The 25,002-nt window shown below is 45.5% G+C and overlaps 1 protein-coding gene across 3 annotated transcripts in view; it reads right to left on the reverse strand.

Annotated features, from left to right (window-relative positions):
• Positions 1 to 25,002, reverse strand: part of LOC124141190 (helicase with zinc finger domain 2-like) — a 68,730-nt gene that overhangs the window by 31,719 nt on the left and 12,009 nt on the right. The window contains exons 1-11 of one of the 3 annotated variants that reach the window (XM_048392241.1): positions 22,370 to 22,399; positions 19,449 to 19,613; positions 18,743 to 18,785; positions 17,115 to 17,422; positions 15,914 to 15,962; positions 14,427 to 14,894; positions 11,326 to 12,936; positions 10,727 to 11,042; positions 2,935 to 3,145; positions 1,622 to 1,732; positions 128 to 648 (exon numbers count right to left, since the gene is read on the reverse strand). In XM_048392241.1, coding sequence (XP_048248198.1) covers positions 128 to 648; positions 1,622 to 1,732; positions 2,935 to 3,145; positions 10,727 to 11,042; positions 11,326 to 12,936; positions 14,427 to 14,894; positions 15,914 to 15,962; positions 17,115 to 17,422; positions 18,743 to 18,761 — 3,614 coding nt within the window. In that variant the 5' untranslated portion in view covers positions 18,762 to 18,785; positions 19,449 to 19,613; positions 22,370 to 22,399. Of the gene's footprint in view, positions 1 to 127; positions 649 to 1,621; positions 1,733 to 2,934; positions 3,146 to 10,726; positions 11,043 to 11,325; positions 12,937 to 14,426; positions 14,895 to 15,913; positions 15,963 to 17,114; positions 17,423 to 18,742; positions 18,786 to 19,448; positions 19,614 to 21,612; positions 21,706 to 22,369; positions 22,400 to 25,002 lie in introns of those variants that run through there. The other 2 variants (XM_048392240.1, XM_048392239.1) reach the window with 2 other exon arrangements.

Raw genomic sequence — 25,002 nt, forward strand, 5'->3', positions numbered from 1 at the left:
CTGTGTCTTGAAGCAGTGATAGGCATGTTCATGTTGGACTTGGATATGCTCCTGAAAAACTCCAGTTACCAAGGTCCAACTTAAAAAGGCCTGTCATGATAAGACTTAGCATAAGGGTGATGCCCACCTGGATATGATGCGATGCCTCGTCATCTCCTCCAGTTCCAGCAGCTTGTGCATCTTGTGGATGTAGTTGTTACGGTTGAGCTCTGCAATAATGCTGTTCTGGGTGACCACCTGTTCCGTTGAACTTGGCTCCTTGTATTTCCTCAGCAGCTGTTCGCTGAATGGATCCAGAGAGTTGTTGCCTGGACGTATGATTTCCCGATTGAGACTGGTCCATTGGTCAAACGCCAGCTTCTGTCGGAGGTAGTGTACCTGTTCATGGATCCTCTGATGACCAACCTCCACCGACATCTTCCTCACCAGCACCGGCTCGGAGCCGAAGTCGAAGATGACCCACTGGCTGAAAGAGCCGAACATGCCGCCAGTGAACTTGATGTCAACTCTATAGCAAGCCATCCCTTTGGCATCCACATCCTCGAACGTGTCCCCCGGGGCAATCTGGTGTGTCTTGTTATCTTGTGAGCAGATGGAGAAGTGAAGTCTGTCTCGGTTGTACAGTAGGGCCACCTTCAGAAGGGGATTCTGAAATGACGACATACCACCATGACTTGTCATGTTTTTCAGGGATAATTGCTGAAACTGGATGTTACCAGCAAGACATTTCAAACATATCACAAAAGCCAGTAATAAAACAATTTTGGGGTCAGGCAAACCTGTGGATGACAGCATGAGCAATGATCCAAGGTGTGAGAGCATGATGACACATATCAGCCGGATAACACAATGTCACCACTTACAATTTACATACAGTCAGCAACATTCACAAGGTTCATACAGATCATGGAACTCTAAAATTCCAGGCCTTTTCAACAGTCATTTTCAATGTTTATTTTTTTTTAGTTTATTTTTAAAAAATCCAGTATACCCTATATCAATCTTAAGACCTAAAAAGCAGCATGAACATGCTCTTTGTGTACAAATTCAAGGCTTTTCTAACTCTTTTGTGGAAGAGTTTTCAAGGTTGACACTAAAATCATGGCTTTTCAAGAGGGCCCTTAAACGTCAATGCCTTATCAAGCAAGAATGAACCTCGATTTATTGAACACTGGGACCTACACTTCCATGGAATTCCTATAGGATAATAAGTGAGATGAATGTGTTGAAAATTAACTTGATTTATTCCATTTACAGTTGCAATGGTTGAAAGATTGACATGGTAGAAAAGCCCGAAGTGATGCAGGTCTCAGACGTTTACCACTTTGGTGAAACCCACGAGCACAGGTGTGGTGCTGACAAACCTAGAAACATAATCGGGGCCAACCAGAATAGGGATCCACCATCATAGGAACACAACTCTGCACAGAAAATTGTGGCGCCTTAGATGACTGGGACACTATAAATTAAGAAACGATATATTATGAAACATTGTGGAATACAAATCTCAAATTTAACTTTTACAATTTGGAGGCTTTTATTAAAAAAATGAGCGAAGTAAACCGCAGGTGACTGAAAGCCTTCTGGTGAACTATATGGCATGTTAAATGTAGACACTTACAATCGACCTGATGATGTATGTCCAGACAAGCGAAGAATGCTTATCTTCTCTGTACACATTCATCGACTCCATGGGCGGGGTGACTGTCACACCGTCAATATCCTCTGACATCTGAAACAGGTGGCAGTAACGAGACATAAGATGCTGTATACAAATCATACAGTAATCAATTGTTTTTGTCATACCTTAATTCATTCTTAAAGTGTCTAATTCACCTTTTGATGTTACTATGGTTACTGCCGTCCTTTTATCAAGCATTTGATTGTGATCTTCTTCAGAAAGATCGACAAACCGTTTATTGCCACTCGCATCTGCCACGTTTTTTTCTAGCAGACGCAGTCAATGTTTATCTCAAGTGACCCTTTTCGGTTCAGTTTCTATTATCAGGTCAGCATTTCGTCACCCGTTATGGGTAACCAATGAAATTCAAAGATTCTTGATCATCTTAATAGAGGCATAACAAAGTGGAGTACCATAGCATGATAAACATCAATGTTACAGCAGCATCAGTCCGAGATAAAAGTATTCAGCCAGAACATGACCCATGGTATCAGTTTCAATCATTTTTATCTGAATGTTGGATCTGTTTAGCTGAGCATCCTGGAGAGATATAGATTTTACTAGACTCAGGATTCTGACTAGTGGCTAAGGCTTCAACTGCTATATCACTGCACAATAAGTAATTGAGTGAGTGAGTGAGTATGGTTTTACGCCGCTTTTAGCAACATTCCAGCAATATCACGGCGGGGGACACCAGAAATGGGCTTCACATATTGTACCCATGTCGGGAATCGAACCCGGGTATTCGGCGTGACGAGCGAACGCTTTAACCACTAGGCTACCCGACCGCCCCCAATAAGTAATTGAGCCAAACAAGATGTTGATAGTGTGTGCGAGTGAGTGGGCAATGTTTTACATCACTTTCAGCAATATTCCAGCAACATCACAGCAGGGGACACCACAAATGGGCTTCATACATTGTACCCATGTGGGGAATCAAACCCGGGTCTTGGGTGTGAGGGGCGAACGCTTTAACCACTAGGCTATCCCACCGCCCCGTTGATGCTCACACATTACCTTATATATGCTGTAAAATGACATTGTTTTCATAGACCTTTCTATGAACAGGCGCACACAAATGAGAAGTCCTTGCAAAATTAACTTTATGAATACTTGAGTCAGATGCCAGGCAATCAAATCAAAAGAGCCCTGCACTAAACATGCTAAGAATCATAAGCATGACCTGACTATCAACGATCAATTCAGGAAGAATTTTTCTCAAATATTTCAAAAGAGAGAGAATTCCGACTTACAACAGCGATCCCGGAGTCGGATGTTTCATACTTCTCCAGCAGTTGATCCATGTAGGAGAAGACCTTCTGTTTCTTGGCCATTTCACGCTTCATCTGCCGCCACTCGTAGCGCTCCTTCCACTCGTCCAGTTCCTCCTCCGAGTGGGCGTAGTTACACAGGTTGTACATCTCCGGGACATGCGAGTACTGGCACCTCTCCCCATTCACGTGTCTGCAATAACACAACACACATGTGCATCACAAAAACACTGCTACATCAGGCATTCTGGAATCACAGGTGTATGTTGCCACAATATCATGAAATCTTGAATCACAGATATAAGTCCCCATTTTATCATATGAATTCTTGACAATACTGAAAAAGCATAAGTGATCTTATAGGGCTTGTATGTTGTTTCCCGCCGCACTCAGCAATATTCCAGCTATATGACAGCAGTCTGTAAATAATCGAGTCTGCACCCTGCACCTGATAATCCAGTGATTGACATCATGACCATTGATCTACGCAATTGGGATACAATGACATGCATCACCCATGTCAGCAAGCCTGACCACCTGATGCTGTTAGTCGCCTTTTACGATAAGCATAGTTGCCTTTTTATGACAAGCATAGTCGCCTTTTATGACAAGCATAGTCGCTTCTTACAGGAAGCATGGGTTGCTGAAGATCTTTTCTCCACCCGGATCTTCACAAGTCTGGTTTGAAATCAGGGTGTGTGTGTGTAACAGTGAATGAGCATAAGTGATCTCACATTGTTTGAAATGTCTAACTAGTAACAATATTAAAACAAGAGTTTGCCACTAACGTGGCTTTATCCCCCGCCCCAGTTGCAGAATTTATGACATAATTAAATCTAAACAAACCCTAATTGTTTTTAACCGAGGCGGAACATGTCATGGAAATTTTTTTAAAAAAGAAGAATTTGGAACCTAAGTCCATCTTGTTGCCATGGAAACGTAAAAAATAAAAATTTCTAAAATTTCTAAATAGCAAAAGGCACCATTCAGCATGTACCTGACAAACCTGCAAAGTTTCATGAAAAAATATTGAACGGTTTACGAGTTATGCTCCGGAAACAAACCCTACCCTCACAGAACCTAAGTCCATCTTGTTGCCATGGAAACATAAAAAATAAAAATTTCTCAAGTTTCTAAATAGCAAAAGGCACCAGTTCAGCACGTACCTGACAGACCTGCAAAGTTTCATGAACAAATATTTTTACAAACCTGTAGAGGTTATGAATTCTCTGATGAAATCCTCCTTGGGGCACTTATTGCATTTTCCTTGCTCAAGAAAATCTATATGACATAGTTGTAACCATTTTCCTTAATAAAAAATGTTACCACACAAAAAACTTCGTTTTTGTATGATATACGACCACCCTTACGGGGCCTCACCCCCAACGGCGCCTCACGCCAGGGGGAGCAACTCTCACCCAAATCACTTTCCATATGTCAAATGCTGACGGAATGTGGGGAGGTGGGTGGCCGTGCCCCAAGGAGGATTTCATCAGAGAATTCATAACCTCTACAGGTTTGTAAAATTCTCTTTCTGATTAAATCCTCCTTGGGGCACTTATTGCATCAAGACAGACTCCCAAAGATAATCTAGGAAGTGGCATCCGTCAGCAACAGGCGTAAATAAATACATCGTATTTGATTATTCAACAGAATAAAATATGGAGTTCAATAAATGGAACCAACCTTATCGTGAGGCACCACCGTCGAAAGGCGGGGGCTAGAGACAGGGCGTGGTCGACCATATATTATGATAAAGCCTGTTTTTGCGGCTTGTCATAAGTTGAGAACTCGAAACACCTCCCACCCCCCCACACTTTTTTGAACAAGTGATATAAGGGCGTAGATCACGAGAGACCATAACCAGCGCTGAGCTAGGCCAGAGGGTCCCCGAGGATCGAAGGAGTGCGTGCGCAAAATACGAGTATTATCGAGTAGTAAGGACTGATATTTATCGACCGCAGAAGATAAAATCCGGACCATTACTGAGCAGTATAACCGGAAGACTGTCTAAAATCTCGAATGCTCAATCAGCTAGAGATTAGAACTTTGCCCAGTTCGGAGAACTGACTGACCAAACCGAGTACGCTCGCTTGAGTGTTTGTCGAGTTGGTAAGGTTTGATGAATCGTGCTCGGCTGGCTCCAAATAGCCGCGGAGCAGATCTGCTCAATGGGCAGAGCCGCGGCGTACGCTTTTGACGCAGCCACTGCTCTAACCTAATGAGCCTTCAACCTGGTAGGGGGGTCCCTGCCTGTAAGCGTATACGCTGTACAAATGTTTGAAACTATCCACCTCGAGATAGATTGTTTACTCGCAGGTGAGCCAACCTTCCTACCGCAGTAACAGCAAAATAGTTGGTTATCCTTACGGACACCCATATTTCTGCTGATATAGGCCTTGAGAGTCGTGCGGACATCCAAGACATGAGCATGTCTTGCAGTGGTCCCCGACGAGGAAGGCTGTGAAAGAGCGGGTAGCTCAATAGGAGCCGTTCACGTGGAATCGTGTGCGACCCTAGGACGGTAATAGTCCGGTAGACGAAAACTGACTGTCCCGGTGATATTTATCGACCCCATGGAAGACAGTTATTTTGGGATCGGCTGACATAACACGAATGTCGCCTACCCGTCTGCCGGACGTTACCACCACAAGGAACGCCGTCTCCCAGCTCAACAGCTGAAGAGAGAGAGACGACAGATCCCGAAAGGAAGGACCGGACAGCCAATCGAGAATGATTGACAAGTCCCAAGGGGGACTGATCCGCCGGACTGGCGGTCGGATCCTGTCCACACCTGCTAAAAAGCGCTGCACTAATGGGTGTGCACCCAGAAGTGCCCCGTCGACAGGGACGTGAAAAGCTGCGATAGCTGTAGAGTACCCTCGGACTGTTGATGCGGCCAGGCCGTCATCTAGTCGCGACTGGAGAAACTCAAGCACGGATACGAGATCTGCAGAAAAAAGATCTGCAATCCCTCTATCGACACACCTGGGCGCATAGCAGGCCTATCTATCGTACTGAACGTTTGTCGAATCCCTCCGCGAAGCCAGTATTGTGTCTGCAACTCGTGCAGGAATACCGCTCTTCTGGAGGCGATTCCTGACAGTGGCCAAGCCACCCATTGAATCCTGAGATTCGGGTGGAGGGCCCCGTTCTGGGATAGGAGGTCCGGTCGTAAAGGTAATATAACAGGAGGCTGAGCCAGAAACCTGAGTATTACTGGAAACCCACTCTGCGCCGACTAAAGAGGTGCCAGGAGCACAATTAGTCGCGCAGGCTGAGTGCCTAGCTGAGACAGGACCTTGGAAATCAGATGTACTGGGGAGAATGCCCACAGAACTGTCCGTCCAATCTAGCTGAAAGGCGTCCGGTGCCACCGACCTCGGGTCGTGGACTCGGGAGCAGAACGTTGGTGTCTGGTTATTTAACCCAGACGCAAACAGATCCACCTGTAACGACCTGTATAACAGGGAGAAAATCCCGAATATCCCCGGGTCGAGCCTCCACTCGTGAGGAGCGAGGATCCGGCAAGACAGAGCGTCCGCACGGACGTTGTCCACCCCCGGGAGATAAACAGGTAGCACCCTGATATCGTGAGAGTCGCACTATAGTAGGAACTGCCACGTCTTTCGTCGAAGCGACGGAGACGCCGTTCCCCCCTGCTTCCGGATGTAAGTCATCGCCGTTTGGTTGTCCATCTCTAGACGAACCACTTGGCCACGAAGCAGATCCGGGAAGCGTTGGAACACCAACCTGACCGCTCTCAGTTCTAGCACATTGATATGCAGTTTGATCTCCTGCTGGGACCATAGTCCCGAGGCAGTGTGATCATTCAGAACGCCTCCCCAGCCGGAGAGTGACGCGTCTGTTTGAACTGTGAGAGACGGAACGGGAGTGATTCCCGACCTCGGTCCACCACTGGAGGTGTGTAATGAGCCACTACGGAGTCTCGAGCACAGTCTCGAGATCTTCCGAGTTCGCCCAAAGTCGACGGAGTGCTTGTTGAATGGGACTCATTCTCAAGCGCGCCCGCCAGACCAAATCCACTGTCGCCGCCATGTTGTCCAGTAACTGGAGCCATGTACGAGCAGTGTGACTTGCGCTTAAGGGACTTGATATCTTGTGACAGAGATACACGTCCTCTCACCGTGTTGAAATTAGCCACTAGGAAGACTAGATTCTGAGTGGGGCTCAGATCTGACTTCTTGAGATTGACCATCCACCCTAGAGTGATCAGAATATCTATCACTTTTTGTGTAGCTATCTGACTCAGGGATTGCAATAGAGCTCTTAGTAACCTAGTCGTCGAGGTACGGATGGCAGAACCGACCTTTTGACCTGGCAACTTGGGCGGGAATCAACATCAGCTTGGTGAACACCCTCGGGGCCGTGGAGATCCCGAATGGTAGAACCCTGAACTGATAACACCTCCCGTCGAAAGAAAACCTCAGGTATTTCTTGAACTCTGGATGTATTGGTATGTGGAGATAGGCGTATTTTAAGTCTATTGACGTTAGCCATTCTCCTGTCTCGACAGTTGAGATCACTGTTTGGTGACTAGGAAACAAGTCGAGTAGAAGCCCTCGCTTTCCTGTCCCTCGGGACCCGGTTCGATCGCAGCTTTCATAAGAAGTGCGTCGACCTCGGCACGGAGGAATTCCGCCTTCTCTCGGGTAGCAGGCACCGGTGTGTGCTTTATCCCGGAAAAGTGGAGGAGCGGATGAGTTTTCCCGATAACTTGCGACTATGGGTTCACCCGGGGCTCTTCGGGCGCTAATGGGAACCCATCGTTCCCAGCCCCGCGAAAAAGCTGTTGGCCTCGACCAGCTGCCTTGCCCCGGCCCGTGCCTCTCTTGCTCCTCACGGCGCCCTTATACCTGAAGGAAGCGGCGGCTTCCAAGCAGGTGTGGACGTCTGACCCGTGCGTTAGCGTAGGAGGGGACAATTGGAGAGGCCCGCTTACGCGGTTTTAACGCTTGGTACCTCCAACAAGGCCTTATGAGTCTTTGATGGAAGTATACAATTGAGCAGCCTCTCGGACCGCCTGCTGAGCCCCAGGGAAGAGGGTGGCACCCTCTTATACGGCAAAGCAAGTAGGTCTTGGCGTGTGTAAGTCGAGTATTTAGATACCGACATCCACCGCCTGCGCATGCACATAACAGCGCACATCATCTGCGATGCACAGCTACGAATAGCGTCCCGCGCAAGATAATGTTAGTTGCGCGGCCAACTCCGAAGAGTCGGCCGGCCCCTCTCCCGCTAACTCCCTCTGTACAGCCGACAGATACGCGGAGTGTACGGACACACGGAGCTGTTGGCATGCATTATGATATTGCTCCTCGAAGCATATGTAAGCAGCCTTCAACTCCGCACCGCACACGGGAAAGGGGGGGGCAACCGCCGGCCCTGCTTGACCTTAGTCAAGTTGGGTGTCTCCGACTCTGGCATGGGCGCAGCAACCTGAGGCAGTACATGGACAATCCTGTCCCGCACGTGTCTCTGCACCCGGCCCGAGGCCGAGTCCCGGTGCCGAGGTGCCGGAGGTTCAAGGGAACCCACCTGGCACTGGGCTAGGTATCCACTAGTGAAAGCCTTGGCCTCGGAAGAGGCGTCTGGCTCCGCTAGGGTAAATTGTGCGTCGGTAGTGCACGGGCCGGTGCCCGCCACCACTACGCTGGGGAGCGACCTCGAGCCGGAGCCGAAGCTCGGTCTCGGATCGTCCCCGAGACAAAGGGAACCAACCTGGCTCCGGGCTAGGTATCCACTAGTGGACGCCTCGGCCTCGGAAGAGGCGTCTGGCTCCGCTAGGGAAAATTGTGCGTCGGTAGTGCACGGGCCGGTGCCCGCCACCACTACGCTGGGGAGCGACCTCGAGCCGGAGCCGGAGCCGAAGCTCGGTCTCGGATCGTCCCCGAGACAAAGGGAACCAACCTGGCTCCGGGCTAGGTATCCACTAGTGGACGCCTCGGCCTCGGAAGAGGCGTCTGGCTCCGCTAGGGAAAATTGTGCGTCGGTAGTGCACGGGCCGGTGCCCGCCACCACTACGCTGGGGAGCAACCTCGAGCCGGAGCCGAAGCTCGGTCTCGGATCGTCCCCGAGACCAAGGGAACCCCCCTGGCTCCTGGCTACGAATCCACTAGTGAAAGCCTCGGCCTCGGAAGAGGCGTCTGGCTCCGCTAGGGAAAAATTGTGCGTCGGTAGTGCACGGGCCGGCGCCCGCCACCCCTCCGCTGGGGAGCGACCTCGAGCCGGCGCCGAAGCCCGGTCTGAGATCGTCCCCGAGACCAAGTTGCCTGCCTCGGCCGACGCCGGGCATATCACAAGGTCTCGAAGCCGCGTCCGGCGCCGACAACGGGGAAGGCTCGGTCCGCATCTCCTCTCGGAGCTGAGACTTTACCTCCTCCATCATCGACGCCATCTGCGACTTAAGTAACGCAGAAAAGTCTGCCAAAGACAGTGCAGGAGAGGGTGCAGTGCTTACTACGGGGACCCTCGAGCCTTCTCCCCCGGCCCCCGGAGAGGGAGCGGGGGAGACAATCTCGGCAGCTTTTTTACCCTTTTTAGATGGGGAGGGGGGGATGTCTTAGTAGATCTGATATCTACCCCCGCCTTTAATAGACCTCTTTAAAGTGGAACAAGTCAACTTGTCTCTTTTGGGGGCCCCGGGGGGTAAAGGCAATGTCCTCCGCCAGACATATTCGGCAGCGTTCGTGCCTGTCTTAGAACAACCCGTACACAGTTTGAAGGTCTTGTAAACAAGACCGTAATTTCTGAGGTGGGCGGGAAGGGTATCAACGTGTATCAGTGCGATATAAAGATCGGAAAGAAACGTGCATAAATTGTGAAACTAGAAGCAAAGGCGTAATGTAGAATGCGATTTGTAACGCGATACTAATAGCCAATGTGTAGTATAATTATAACACCAAAGGGGCGTGTTACGCGCTAAGGTGTAAAAACCCGTAAAAAAGGTAAGTGTAGTTTATGAATTAACACACCACCTTGGGTTTTGTAAAGGAAAAAATTGTAGACCAATGCTGTATGATATAACAAAACCCCAAGCCGTTTCTTAATGGCCTTGGTGTTACATGTATCAGCCCGTGGAACTACAATATGGACGCCATTACGGCCATTTGAATTCAAAGGTACCGTGCACGTGGCGTATTATTACAACTCTATAACTTCACAATGCGAGGTATTACGCCTTTGCAAAGAAAGAAATGTACCATACATACAGTTTGGTCAGCCATGGTTCTTGTCGAACGATAGATTTCTCTTATTTTTGTCTTGTGTGAAAAATCAACACGTCTGTCTCTTACAGATGACATAAGGAAAGTGATTTGGGTGAGAGTTGCTCCCCCTGGCGTGAGGCGCCGTTGGGGGTGAGGCCCCGTAAGGGTGGTCGTATATCATACAAAAACGAAGTTTTTTGTGTGGTAACATTTTTTATTAAGGAAAATGGTTACAACTATGTCATATAGATTTTCTTGAGCAAGGAAAATGCAATAAGTGCCCCAAGGAGGATTTAATCAGAAAGAGAATGAACGGTTTATGAGTTATGCTCCGGAAACGAACCCTACCCTCACAGAACCTAAGTCCATCTTGTTGCCATGGAAAAAATATTGAACGGTTTATGAGTTATGCTCCGGAAACGAAACGTGACGGACAGACGTATGGACGGACGGAGCCCGTTTCTATATCCCCCGCCAACTTTGTTTGGCGGGGGATAAATATCAAAGGTAATATTAGATGACCAAACATGGTAAGGTGGACTTACTTTGAGCAGAGGTCATAGCTGGAGGAGGGTATTCCCCAGGGAGGCTGTCGATGGTTCCACTGGTGATCCTTGTCGGAGTTGACGTTGAACATGTGCCGCTCCGAGGCGCAGTGGTTGTCCCACTGCTTCTCACTGTTGGACTGTATGCCGCAGTACTGGCAGTAGTGGGGGTTGAAGTTGAGGTCGGAGGGAGCCATGACGCGGGCTGCAGCTTTCTGCACGGACACCACAGACTCACCCTGGGTGATGGCTGGTTTGGGAGCACGGGCAAGCTGAGCCTTGCGAGACACCTCAGCAAGATCATCCAGAGTTCTCACTGGAAACAGGAAACATTCCTTGTACAGGATTGAAATTCCAAGAAGTCCTTAGGATACCTTAACTATTGGGCAATTTGGCAAGGACTACAGGACTACTGCTAATTTCTAACGCAGGCAAAGTACAGATTCTTGTACTTTTTTTGGTTGAGTTCATCTGGGTTTTGAATCCAGGCTCTTAACAATCAGGCACCTAATCGCCAGGCAATGTGTATACATCACTCAGATACCGCTGTATAACACAATATTTTCATAAAATACATGCTAAATAATATTCCCCTTTACCTTTATTCTTGCACATCCACCTCCAGATCTCCAGTTCCTCCTCCCCGTGGGCAAACTGACACGGCCCTCCCAAGTTGTAGTCACACTTCTTCTCTTTCACATACTTGCAGATGATGAAGTGGAAGTTGGTGGGAATCTTCCTTGGAAGAGCCCGAATCTCTTTCAAGCTTGGCAGAACCAGGAAGATCCTGATCTGGTGCCACAGGTTGTGTCCCTTGCTGCATCTGTCCTTGGTTCCATCTTGGGGGTTTCTAGCTCCTTTCTTCCAGCATGTTCCACAGATGATCTGAACGTTGTAAGGGCAGTCACCGGACCCTGCTGTCGGTGGCGGTGTTGTTGGTGCTGCAATCCTGGTCTGAGCTGCTGATGTTGTTTGTGGTGGTGGTCGTCGTGTGTCTGCAGCAAGCCCAGGTGGTGGAGGCGCTTCTGTATAGCCGCGGCTGGTCAAGATGTCAGACTCCTGGACAATCTCCTTCCTGCTCAACCCAGTATCCCTCTCCAGCATCCACACATCTCGCTCCACCATGCTGTGTGCGAAACGACAGGTTCCCAAAAGCAAGTTCCGGCAGAAATGGAGCCATCTGCATATTTTAAAGAATGCTGTTTTGTGTAGGAATCCTCTGCTGTTAATGACTGTGACGGCGCCATCTGGAGCAAAGTGAGCCAGAACTGAGCCCGACTGCCATAGATGTTTAAACATTCCTATGCAGAATCCACTACCACCTTCAGTGGCAATCATTGGGGGCTGGCTGTAGTAGCAGTTGCGGCAGATGAAGCTGAAGTAACCGCCGTGTTTGGAGAGAATTTCATTGAGTGAGAAGCCCCTGTTCTTACTTGAAGATCTGTTCTGCATGATGAACTCGGTGACATTAAAATTGCCTCCATCTTTTTCAAGAGTCCACAATATCTGTTCAATGATGTTGTGGGCAAAGCTGCAGTTTTCCTCTCCGTAGTGACACCATTCCAGCCTATTGTAAGTGACACTGTTACAGATGACATAGTTCCCAGGGAATTCACGGTGGTTCTTCCGCTCCCGCACCCGGAACCAGGGACTGTTTCCCTGCCTGCCCCTCATGGCGAGGAGGTTCTCTTCACACAAATGGGGGTGGGGGCTGTAGATGTAACGGCCCGGGATGTTGTTGTAGCACAGGCACATCTTACACATAACTTTGAACTCATGGGTGTCAGTGATAGGATTATCCATCTTAACCATCGAGCCTGCATCTCCGTCTGGATGTGCAGGTGTGGGGAGTCGGTATTCTTCTGGGGGGGTGTAGGCAACAGGACTTGTCATATTGGGAGGGGGCACTCGCATGTTGGGAGGTGGAACTGAAAAGTTGGGTGGCGGATGATGAATTGTTGGGGGTAGCTTTTCTGGAACTTTAACACTGCCTGGAGTGAGTGGTGTACCAAACACAGGTTGTTTAGCTTTCTGGGGTGAGTGCGGACGTGGAGGCGGGGCTGTTGCTGGGGGAATGTGGACGGGGCCAGCAGGCACTTGTGGTTTCATCGGACCTGTCGGGGGAGCCTTCTGGTAGTTCATGCCTGGGATCAGCTGCTTCTGGCGGAGGTCAGTCACTGACGATGCGGGCACTCGGCCAATGCTGGTGTCTGGAAGTATAGTGGAACAAATTCATTGAACCGATGAAAGGCAATGGGTCCTTGTCATAGTCCCGATGTTTAAAGTAGAACATTTAGCAGTTCTAAGATTCCAATACTGTCAGTTTGTTTGTTAGTTGTTTAATGCCCCACGCACATTTAGCTTAAGTTGTCATGTGCAACATTAAGTTTTGTTTGTTTGTTTGTTGTTTAATGCCCCCATTCAGCAATATTCAAGCTATATGATGGTGGTCCGTAAATAATCGAGTCTGGACCAGACAATCCAGTGATTGACATCATCAGCATCGATCCACGCAATTGCGATACAATGACATGCATCAACAAAGTCAGTGAGCCTGAGTCTGTTACGCAAACATGGGTTGCTGAAGACCTATTCTAACCCGGATCTTCATGGGTATCAATGTTGTCAGAGCAAAGCTCAACATCTCAGGACACCACTTAATTTCAAAACCCCTAGCATGAGTGAGTTGAGTTTAATATACTACTCCAAAGAAGTTACAAAACACCTGATTCTCTCATATTCATATATTTAATATCTCATGGCATGACAGATTAACTATCGTAATATGGAAGAATTGGTTGTTCTTAAAACTTCTTTTGAGTAGAATATGTTTGTTGCTTAACTCAGCAATATTCCAGCTACATGATGGTGGCCTGTAAATAATCAAGGCTATGCAAGACAAACTAGATTGAAGGAGCTCTCAGATTCTGAATAGTCAAGTTCCTAAAGGAGTGAGTGAGTGAGTTGGGTTTAACGCCGCTTTTAACAGTCTTCCAGTCATATCACGGCGTGTCAGCTTAATGTGGTAAGAAAGCTCGAAGTAATGCAGGTATCGGAAGTTTACCACTTCGGTGAAACCCACGAGCACGGGTATGGTGCTGACAAACCTAGAAACATAATCGGGGCGAACCGGGATTCGAACCCACAATCCTAGGTTTCTCGCATGCCCAAGGGACGCAACTCTGCACAGCAAATCGCGGCGCCTTAGACGACTGAGCCACCAGTGCCCCCATTTCCTGAGGGAACACCTAGCGCTTGGTAATGGAGCAATGACAGCATAAGTGAGGGTAAAATGACAAGTCATCACCAACTGATCTTCATAATGATCTCCTACAAGAAGCGTGGGTTAAAAGGGAAGTATTCTACCGATGAATAACATGGGAATAGTTTCATGGTCATTCTAAAGGTATAACATTATCATTAAGATGAATATGTACGTGGCCAGGCAGAACTTCAGCAAACAGAGTAGTATTTTCAAACAAATGCTAAAACTGTTACACTTGTACACACATTTCAGCCACTAACATACTTGTGTGAAGCCCATTCCTGGTGTCCCCAGCCGTGATATTGCTGGAATATTGCTTCAAGAGAAGCAAAAACCATACTCACTCATTTACTAACATACAAAGTCCAACTTCTGTGAGTCTAAAGTGGCACATTAACAACAACGTTCATGAATAACATTCACAGGCAAGCTCACCGACTCCAATCTTTTTAAGATGCTCCACAAACTCCACGATGATGAACTTGCCGTCCCGGTCCATGGCCCAGAGTCGAGCCTCGGGCTGGTGATGTGGGAACGTACAGCGTTCTTCCCCAACACGACACGGCTCGGAGTTCTGAAACTGCTGGCAGATCTTGTAGCTGGCATTGCGATGGATCTGTGACTCGGCTCGAGGGCGAACTCTCAACCAGTTTAAGGTCTCCTTATCCTTGAGTCGAATTAAGAAAAAGTTCTTCATGCAGCTGTGTGTGTGGGGGTTATAAGAGTAACCCTTGACTCCATCGCCAAACTTCTGGAAACACAGTTTACATGCCAACTTAAAGTCAAACTCATCTTTGAGTGGCCAGTCTATTTCGATCTGAGGTGGTTTAGCAACAGGTTTGGGAGATCTTCTGTCTGGGCTGGCACGGGAAACGGAGGCTGCACGGGTCTCACCTACTGTCCCTGAAGCCAAGATATCACATGATGAACAGCTAATAAGTAATATGTCTTGATGCTTGTATTGCAAAAAAGAGAATTATGGATGCAATATTACAGCCGTAATAAGCTATCTTAAATGTGAGATGTCATCATGACCATTGTCATTTCTTTCAGGGCGTCCGATCTGCCTCAGCCATTTTGGTAAAGTATGCATGTTATGTAAGCTATGGTTTCCTTAGTAACAGTTTTACAGTTGCCATTTTCACTTGATTTGTAATTTTTTCAGGGGGTATGCCCACCACAGAGGATGCTTTCAAAAAATTCATACGTAGGTAGGAAACATATTCCGACATAAAAATAACCTATTGAACTTTATTAAAGTCTGTTTTGGGAAGAGCAAGTATATAGTTCTCACCGACATTTTTTTACCATTAAATATCAATTCATTTACATCATAATTTATTTGTCAATCAAATGAATTATGAAATTTTGATTTTTAATCTTATCAAAGCATACAACTATATTTGAACATTGGAAACATATTTTTCAGTCTGGTCCACAGTCACAAGCCACTATTTCAGAAAGGGGTGGTCGGGTAGCCTAGTGGTTAAAGCTTTCGCTCGTCATGCCGAAGACCCGGGTTCGATTCCCGACACAGGTACAATGTGTGAAGCCCATTTCTGGTGTCCCCCGCCGTGATATTGCTGCAATATTGCTAAAAGCGGCGTAAAACAATACTCACTCACTCACTATTTCAGAAGCATCAAACAATATCAGTTGTCCACCGGTCTTGAGGGGGGGTATGGGTTGATGTACCCTCTATGCAGTGTAGAATACTTCCTTCGGGACTTCAAACAAACTGATAGACTCAGTTATATGATTAGCATGGTAACACACAGAAGCACACCGCTGAGAGCAATCCCAGTTGGTCCTTTGTCCATGCATCTGAGTTTGGCTGCTGAACATAACAAGCATGTCTGAAGACACAGACTCTAGAAGAATACTCCTTGACACTGGAGCTAAACTGTACCAGTACTACTTACCTGGAGCCTTAAAATCATCTAATCCCATGGTCGGAACAACTGCAGCAGCCTGACAACACAAACAGTGGGGTATATTACAAGTTAGAGTCCAGGGTGGGATAACACAATTTACAACCACATTAACTAGATTATATGAGCAGCCAATCTGACCAATAGTTAAGGTATTATAAGGACTAGTAGAAACTTACCATTTTTAAAGGTTTTGCAATACAGTCGTGCCTCGTTTATACGGTCACTTGCGTCATTTCACAATTCGTCCGTATAAACGAATTTCCGTATAACTGAAACCAGCTTCTTACTGGAAGAGTTACTTCCCTTCAATTATGCAATTATGGGATTACATGTACAATAAGCAAGCTCGTCTCAAACGTAACTCAGTGTCACTTGGTTAATTGACTTCTCACGAATCAAAGGATTACCACCAGCGGAAGTGTATTGTCCGGGTAAGTGAGACAATTTTGTGTGCATTTCAGTGTTTTGTGTATGAAAATGACCATCCGGTTCCGGAAACTGAATTTCCGTACATACGGGTAAATTTAAATTGTAATTATTTCGTTTTGAATGAAAATTGTCCGGGAACCGAGGTTTCCGGATATCTGAAGTCCGTATAAGCGGGGCATGACTGTATGTTATCATCATAAGGACTAGATGGACTTAAGATGTTAGTTTCTACCGCTGAATAGTGATAATCACAAGAGCAGTCAACAATATTCCTACTACATCGAGTCTGGGCCAGGCCAACCAGTGGTTGATACCATGAGCAGCAATCAATCAGGGCTCCATTACACAGGAGACACTCAATCCATATGAATCAGCTTCTATGAAAGGCATGATATGATGGGCACATATTCTGCACCAAGTTTGTTTATTGTTTAACTCAGCACTCAATATTCCAGCTATATGACGACGGTCTGTAAATAATCGAGTCTTGACCAGACAATCCAGTGATTGACATCATGAGCATCGATCTATGCATCAACCGTGCATGACCAGCCTATCCTGTTAGTCGCCTCTTATGACAAGCATATTCACCTCTGAGACAAGCAAGGGTTAATGAAGAACCGGATCTTCAATGGCTGAACATATTTCAGCTTCACGTGGAAGAAAAGCTTAAGTGATACAGGTCTCACAACAACTGGGCCACCTGTACCCCATAATGTTAGAAATCAATAACGATGGCTGTACAGTCTGTAGCACCCACCTTGGAACCTATTGGGCCCACCTTCCTGAAGCCGTCGAAGGGCACCATGTCTACGCCTGTGTCGGGGGAGTGCGGGAACGCCCACGCCTCCTCCTCCTTAGGCACTTTAGGCTGGGTGATCTTAAATGGGGGGGCTTTTTTTACATTGGTCCGCACACTCTGAAACTGCTTCACAAACTTCTCATCCTCCCCAAGGTCACTTGAGTCTGCATCCGATTCCTCCGTGCTACTCTCCTTCTCCACTGTGTGGGCAGGGGCGGGGGCGGGGGCAGGCACAGGGGCACTCTTCACACCATTCGTCTTGTTAGCTGTGCACAAACAACAGTATCATATAATTGAAAAAGAAAGTGAGCAAGTTGTTGACATGACAAGTGTTGAACCTACTGCAGCTGACATGCCTTCAGTACTGAATCTCTGACATGTCTAATAGTGAGTGGACGTCAGCAATATTCCATCTATATGACAGTGGTCTGTGAATAATCGAGTCTGGACCAGACCAGAACGATATTGTGAGCAACACCCTACGCTGTCGGTGTATGATAACACGCAATCAACTAAGTCACAGATTCTAATCCCCTGATCCCCTGTTTGTCTCATATGACCAGCATGCTGGGGACCAAATCTAACTGGAATCCCCACAGGGTTGGCGAACCAGTGGTTGATAGCATGAGCATACTATCAGGGCATAGTGCAGTCAACATGCAACAGGTATCAAACACTGAACACCATTAAATGCTGAATCTCCCCACAGGGTTGGCGAACCAGTGGTTGATAGCATGAGCATACTATTAGGGCATAGTGCAGTCGACATGCGACAGGTATCAAACACTGAACACCATTAAATGCTGAATCTCCCCACAGGGGTTGGCGAACCAGTGGTTGATAGCATGAGCATACTATCAGGGCATAGTGCAGTCGACATGCAACAGGTAGCAAACACTGAACACCATTAAATGCTGAATCTCCCAACGGGGTTGGCGAACCAGTGGTTGATAGCATGAGCATACTATCAGGGCATAGTGCAGTCGACACGCAACAGGTATCAACACTGAACACCATTAAATGCTGAATCTCCCCACTGGGGTTGGCGAACCAGTGGTTGATAGCATGAGCATACTATTAGGGCATAGTGCAGTCGACATGCAACAGGTAGGAACACTGAACACCATTAAATGCTGAATCTTCCCACGGGGTCGGCGAACCAGTGGTTGATAGCATGAGCATACTATTAGGGCATAGTGCAGTCGACATGCAACAGGTATCAAACACTGAACACCATTAAATGCTGAATCTCCCCACGGGGGTTGGCGAACCAGTGGTTGATAGCATGAGCATACTATTAGGGCATAGTGCAGTCGACACGCAACAGGTAGGAAACACTGAACACCATTAAATGCTGAATCTCCCCACGGGGGTTGGCGAACCAGTGGTTGATAGCATGAGCATACTATTAGGGCATAGTGCAGTCGACACGCAACAGGTAGGAAACACTGAATACCATTAAATGCTGAATCTCCCAACGGGGTTGACAAACCAGTGGTTGATAGCATGAGCAAGCTATCAAACACGGAACACCATTATATGCTGAGCGTTTACCTCTGCATGTTTTGACGAAACATGAAAATTACCTTTCTTTTTCTTCGGCATCTTTGCCACTGCTGCTTCTCTTTGCTGATGAATAAAGAACATGACACATTTTTAATATTGAGCAACAAATCAGAACTGTTTGAACTCTTAAACAGTAAATGAAGTCCTCCTGTTGCTAATCTTCAGTAGATACAAGCAGGAAATCGGGAAGTTTCAACAGTCAGTGAGCATGCTGAGTGAACAGTAGCACTTAGTAATACAGTACAAGCTTCATTCAGTCATGAATCAGGGTTATCATCAACAGACTGCACTGTAGTAACCTAAACCTTTACTTATGTGAGTGAGTCAGTGATTGTGTGGTAATGATGATGATGATGATGATGTTGGTGATGATGATGTTGGTGATGATGATGATGGTGATGATGATGGTGATGGTGATGGAATATTTCGGGTTTCATCATCATGTCTCGGAACACTAAGAATGACCTTCACATATTGTTTGGACCACAGTTGGAGTTGACTGAAGTAACATTTTTAACCCGCATTGGCAATATTGCAGACATATAGCCATGGACCAATGCCAGAATTGAACCTGGTTATTTGGCGTGAAGAGCAAACAGTTCTATCACAAGACTACTCCACCATCCCAACTTACATGAGACTGAGGGCTGGTGGTTAAAGGTAGACTGACATGAGTAAAACAGACCCTGCAGACCTGTCAAACCTCAAGTCTCGATACGGACTAACCTTTTCTGCTTTCAAGGCATTTGTGCCCCTAAGCCACTCATTATCAGCGTCCTTCTTGACGGAAGGTTTTGCATCATTGATGGACACCTGCGATGTCTTCCTTGGTGCATCTGGGGACGGTTGCTGACACAAGACCTGCAGCTCGTCAAGCAAATCCTTGAACACCTGGAACAGAGAGGAGGAGACATACAGGTACATGAATGTCGGTTTGCAGTTTAAAGGCGCACTCAACATTCAAGCCATGTCCTGAGACTGGACCAGACAACCAGTGATCAATATTGTGAACAACAATCCACACCAATGTGGTAAGAGGACACGCAATCAATAAGACAACCCGATCTATTTGGTCGGACCTTACGCCCAGTAGAGGTTGTTGGGTACTTGTTCTACCCTGAATCCCCACTGGGTACAGGTAAATGAACAGACAAGCTGGACGTCATTGAGGCGCAAGGAAAGGAATGGATGGACGGACGGACGGACGGACGGACAGACGGTGGGTGAGTGAGGAAAGTAATCAACTGTTTTGTTATACTGAAAATTCATGCTATCTGACATGGGCCTGTAAACTGAAAAGTTAACATATTCAAGAGTCATGCCCACACTGGCCGATACAGCACAATATTAGCATACCCTATTGGTTTTGAAAATGTGGGCCCTTTATCTTCACATTTAGGGGCCAAAAGCACAAGAGCCCCTTTCTAGAGTTATCCCTGTTCTTACTTTAACCTTATGAAAGAAAGGATCATATATTGTCACTTGCAGACACCACATGTTTTCTAGCAGATGAGGTCAATATTCTTCATGTGACGAGTCAGTGTTTAGGTGAGTGTCAGTGACATGATGTGGCCAAACCTTTTCAGGTCAGTTGACTATTGTTAGGCCAGCACTGATATGGACCAACCAATGAAATTCAAAGATTCTTAATTGAGGTATAATGATGGTCTGTATTATCATGATTATCCTGAGTACTCTTTCTAATATACCAAAGAAGGTAAGAAATCTGTTCAAGAACATCCACAATTACCCTCTATCAGTTACTAATGCACCCTTGCTGAACTAGACTGGAATTTTGTGGCTCGATCATGCCACCAGTGGCTATTACAAGTTATGTCCCTTTTATTGACCAATCAGATTCCACCTTAGAATATCACTTCATATCAAGATCAATATTGTAAAAAAACGGGTCTTACCTCACAAAGTGCATCCAATAGACAGCACCAGAGGAAATAAACATATACTGAATACCCAAAGTGAATGAAAACTTGTGAGTAAATACTCAAGAGCCAAATAATTATCAGGAGCTCATCTACTGCGTTCATAAACCTGTCAAGTGTTCCAAAAACAGGGCCTTGAAACAGGGGCCTTGAACTTGGCTCCTATAGTATGTGAATCTTGGGACCCTACAATGTCTAACTTTTAAGATTTGGATATGAGAAGGGCCTCTTGACCTTCAAGCTCAATTTAAAACACTGCAAATATGATGCATATGTTTTCTGGTCTACTTCAAATTCTATAATCCAGTATAATCATGTTTCTGCTTGGCGCCATCACGTTCAGATGGCTGATTACATCATCTGGATCAGATACACTACATTTACCCAACTTGAATCATTTAACAATTTCCTGGTATACAGGTATACAGGTATACACAGTCTGCGATTTCAACTACTTTTCTGAAGCCAAAGTCTAGTAAAATGTCTTCTGGTCTAGTAAGATCGGCTTTTTCTCGTCCATACACAAAGAATAAAATCTACTAAAATGACGCCAAAATAAGGTTTGGGCTTCTATACTCAAAAGCTTTTGTATGTGCATGTTTGTTTGTAGTGTAACACTGCACTCGGCAATATTTCAGCTGTATGACGGCGGTCTCTAAATAATCAAGTCTGGATCAGACAATCCAGTGATTGTTATCAAGATCATAGATCCATGCATTTGGGATACGATGACATGCATCAACCAAGTCAGTGAGCCTGACCACCTGATCCTGTTAGTCAACTCTCACGACAAGCATAGTCGCCTTTTTCGATGAGTATGGGTTGCTGAAGACCTATTCTAACTCGGATATTCACGGGTTTAGACAAAAGTATTTGACACAGATTGTATACCGGTAACAAACCATTACAAGTATCACACTCAGTTATTTAAACAAAATATTGACTGCCACCTTCAATATGTCAACTATCGAAACAAGTGCTGATGTAAACACAATCCACATTACAGCATGTCACACGATATCAGGTCTACACAGATCAAGCAGGTACATTCCAATCTGCCTACGTGCAGTACCCCACAGAAGGTGAAGGTCACAGAAGGTGAAGGTCACAACGACCCAGTCATGCACTTTAAACAGTTATGTCCTTGTCTGATCGATTTTCTCAACCATAACTGAATATTATGCTGAGCTAACACATTGACATGGATGAATACTGACTCAGGTTACAATCTATGAAACAACTGGATTCAAAGCAGCCAGTTATGGGTAACAACTTCATTATTATACTGAAACAGCGACGTTTTATTATAGATCCTTATACTGTTGTCCAGCGAGAGTGTATTAAGTCTTCACAACGGTATAAGGATATAGACCGAATGTCACTATTACCGTAATCTTATCTGCATGATCTGTCAACTTCCAAGAAACGCCTATCAAACAAACGTAAATTTTAGAAATTAACTGAAATCACCGAAATGTCTCCCTGACAGAATAGAGAAGTTGAAATCATTTCTGTCTTCCCTGACATCATAGCTTTGTAAAAAACTGTTTAGACATGACACAGATATTCCTGATACAAACTACAAGTTCCTCAACAACTACATGAAACTGTAGCCAGAAACACTTGGTTGGGATATTTGTTAAATTATTGAAATTTGTCCTGTTTGATGTGAAATATACAGAAATGTTGAAGCTGACTACCACATACCTGCAGCAAGTCCAAAAATAAACCCTGAACAATGACACTGGAATTCCCAAGTCTATTTATATCCCTGACATCATGCACATGCCTCATGACACTGCCAATGGAGTGACAGCTGATTCACTGTACTGATAGGGAATAAATAATGATGTGCCTATCAGTGAATGAGACAGGTCTTATATCACACTCAACTTTATTCCCAAAACATCACACGGTGGTCATGACAGACACCAAAATGAGTTTAACACATTCACTGCTTACACCTGTTGCCACAAAGGAATTGGGGGGGGGGGGGCTTTTTGGCATGCTCATTTTAATAAACATGATAAAAGTTGCCAAGAAAACAAAGACTAGTATTTTTCTTGGAAAATTCATAAAGAGATGATGCTAGCCTATATTACTGGGAAAGCAAGCTGTAACCATGGTAACCTGCTCACAGCTACTTGCTTTTGGCGGTTCAGCCGGTGCTGACATTCAGAGTAATGATTTGACTGTGGCACTTGATAGAGTTTTGCGTGAATCTGTTTCTGTAATTGGTTTTGGATATTATGCCCAAAAAAGTACCTTAACACATTCACCACTCTTTTGTGTTTTGTCAATATCACGCTTTACCTGGCCACAACAGACTGGTGAGCACAGCAATCTGTCAATCTACTTTAAAGTTTTGAAAACAAACCATCCACAGCACTGACTCTTTCCCTGCGCTCTAAACTGAGTGGTTAACAAGGGTGTTATCATTGGGATGGAGATTGTTTGTCCTCCACACCGATCATTCCCGAGGTCAACATATGAGCAAGTGTTTGTTTGTTTGTTGTTTAACGCCGTTCTCAGCAATATTCCAGCTGTATGACGGCGGTCTGTATATAATCGAATCTGGACCAGGCCAGAATGATCCCGTTATTTGCCTCTTATGACAAATATGAGCAAGTGGAGCAAGTTGACGAAAGTTTCTGACAAAAGTGCATGTTACGTTCATGATACAAGAGTCTTTTGAAGTTTAGAAACCACTCTCAAACTGGCGATATTTCTTGAGGTGTAACCGAAATAAACATGTGGCCATAATGCTATACTCCAGAATGAACACTGCACATTATACCTTTGTCGACTCTTGACGTTTATAACCATGTCAACAAAGCAAGGCACTGAGCATGCTAAGGGACATAACCCTAATTTCTTACTACCCAGGCTGATATTGATCGTCCATTCAAAATGCATTGACTAGCCATATCAGCCCGGCAGGGGGTTGAATACGGGTCTGGTTATTACACTCCCTGTGATATGTCCATCTCCATGTTGGCTCTATAGCACATTGCCTCATATCATTGAGAGGTATATGACAAATGTCACCACAATCAGCGTTAGAAATTGGCACTAGTCCTATAGTCCTTGCCAAACTGCCCAATAGTTAAGGTATCATAAGGACTAGTAGAAATTTGCCATTTTTAAGGGTTTGGCTGTATCATGCTGTATGTTATCATTATAAGGACTAGTAGACTAAAAGTGTTAGTTTCTACCGCTGACAATGCAAGCATGAAATCTTGACATCAAGAATTCAGTGTTTGAAAAGTTTTTAAAACCCAAGAAGACAGTGGGGCAGGTGACCCATAAGTGTTGTCTGCCCAACGTCAAAGTTACCTGCCCGCACGCACACATTATAAATATTGAAAAATCACATAAAAAAAGAGAGAGACAAATCACGTCTTGATTCAGTTGAAATAATGCTAACAATTAATTGAGAATCTACAAGGAGTTATAAGAAGACTGAAGACGTAAGTAGAATATAAATTATCTGCCAGACAGTCAGGCAGATGGAGAAACATTTCATGCAGCCCGACAGAAAAGGCACCTGCGGGCAGGCAGTTATATTTTGGACATGCATGTTTTACAAATCATGTAGTATGTACATGATATTAAATGACATAACATAAGGACATGGAACCAAAATGAATAAAAATCTGATGATGCAGGCACCAAGGACTGATCTGCTGATGTACAAGAACTCTTAACAATGCTCGAGTCAATGTGGACTAAGTTTACTACAAGTTTTGGCTTGGCCTCTTTCATGATGGAATATGTCTTATTACTGCAACAAAAGGCATGCATCATACTGTGTATTGTCTACTGATCCAAGCATCCAGATATCTATTGTATCATTACCATGGTAACAATCAAAGTAGAATCTGGGCCAAAATGTTTTGAGTCTACAGTGTTTGCGTTCAGATCCACTGGAATGGCAGCACTTAAAGATACTGGTACATCGCATATTTTGTACCAGTACTTGGCCTATTGTGCTGGTAAATGGAAGCACTGCTACCAGCTATGATAGCCTGAAAAATAGTGTTAGGAGAGGATCCCTGGTTGTTCTATGTTGCAAGTCATGATCACTCTCAAAAACTCTTAAGAGATGATAAAAATTTGAAACAAACATTTAATTGCAATCAATAAATAATTCGTAATATTTTAAAATGACATACTTCTTTTCAAAATGTGTTTCATTCTGTGGTGTTTCAATGATTGTTGCCACTAATCATACTAATATGTGTGTGGGAGTGAGGCACAGACTGCACTGGTATGTTGTGGGTGTACTAATGGTGAGGTGAAATGGGGATTGACGTCGCTTCCAAAATTATTGCACTTAT

The sequence above is a fragment of the Haliotis rufescens genome, unplaced genomic scaffold, assembly GCF_023055435.1.
Source record: "Haliotis rufescens isolate VD_foot unplaced genomic scaffold, xgHalRufe1.0.p SCAF_11, whole genome shotgun sequence".
Taxonomy (NCBI): domain Eukaryota; kingdom Metazoa; phylum Mollusca; class Gastropoda; order Lepetellida; family Haliotidae; genus Haliotis; species Haliotis rufescens.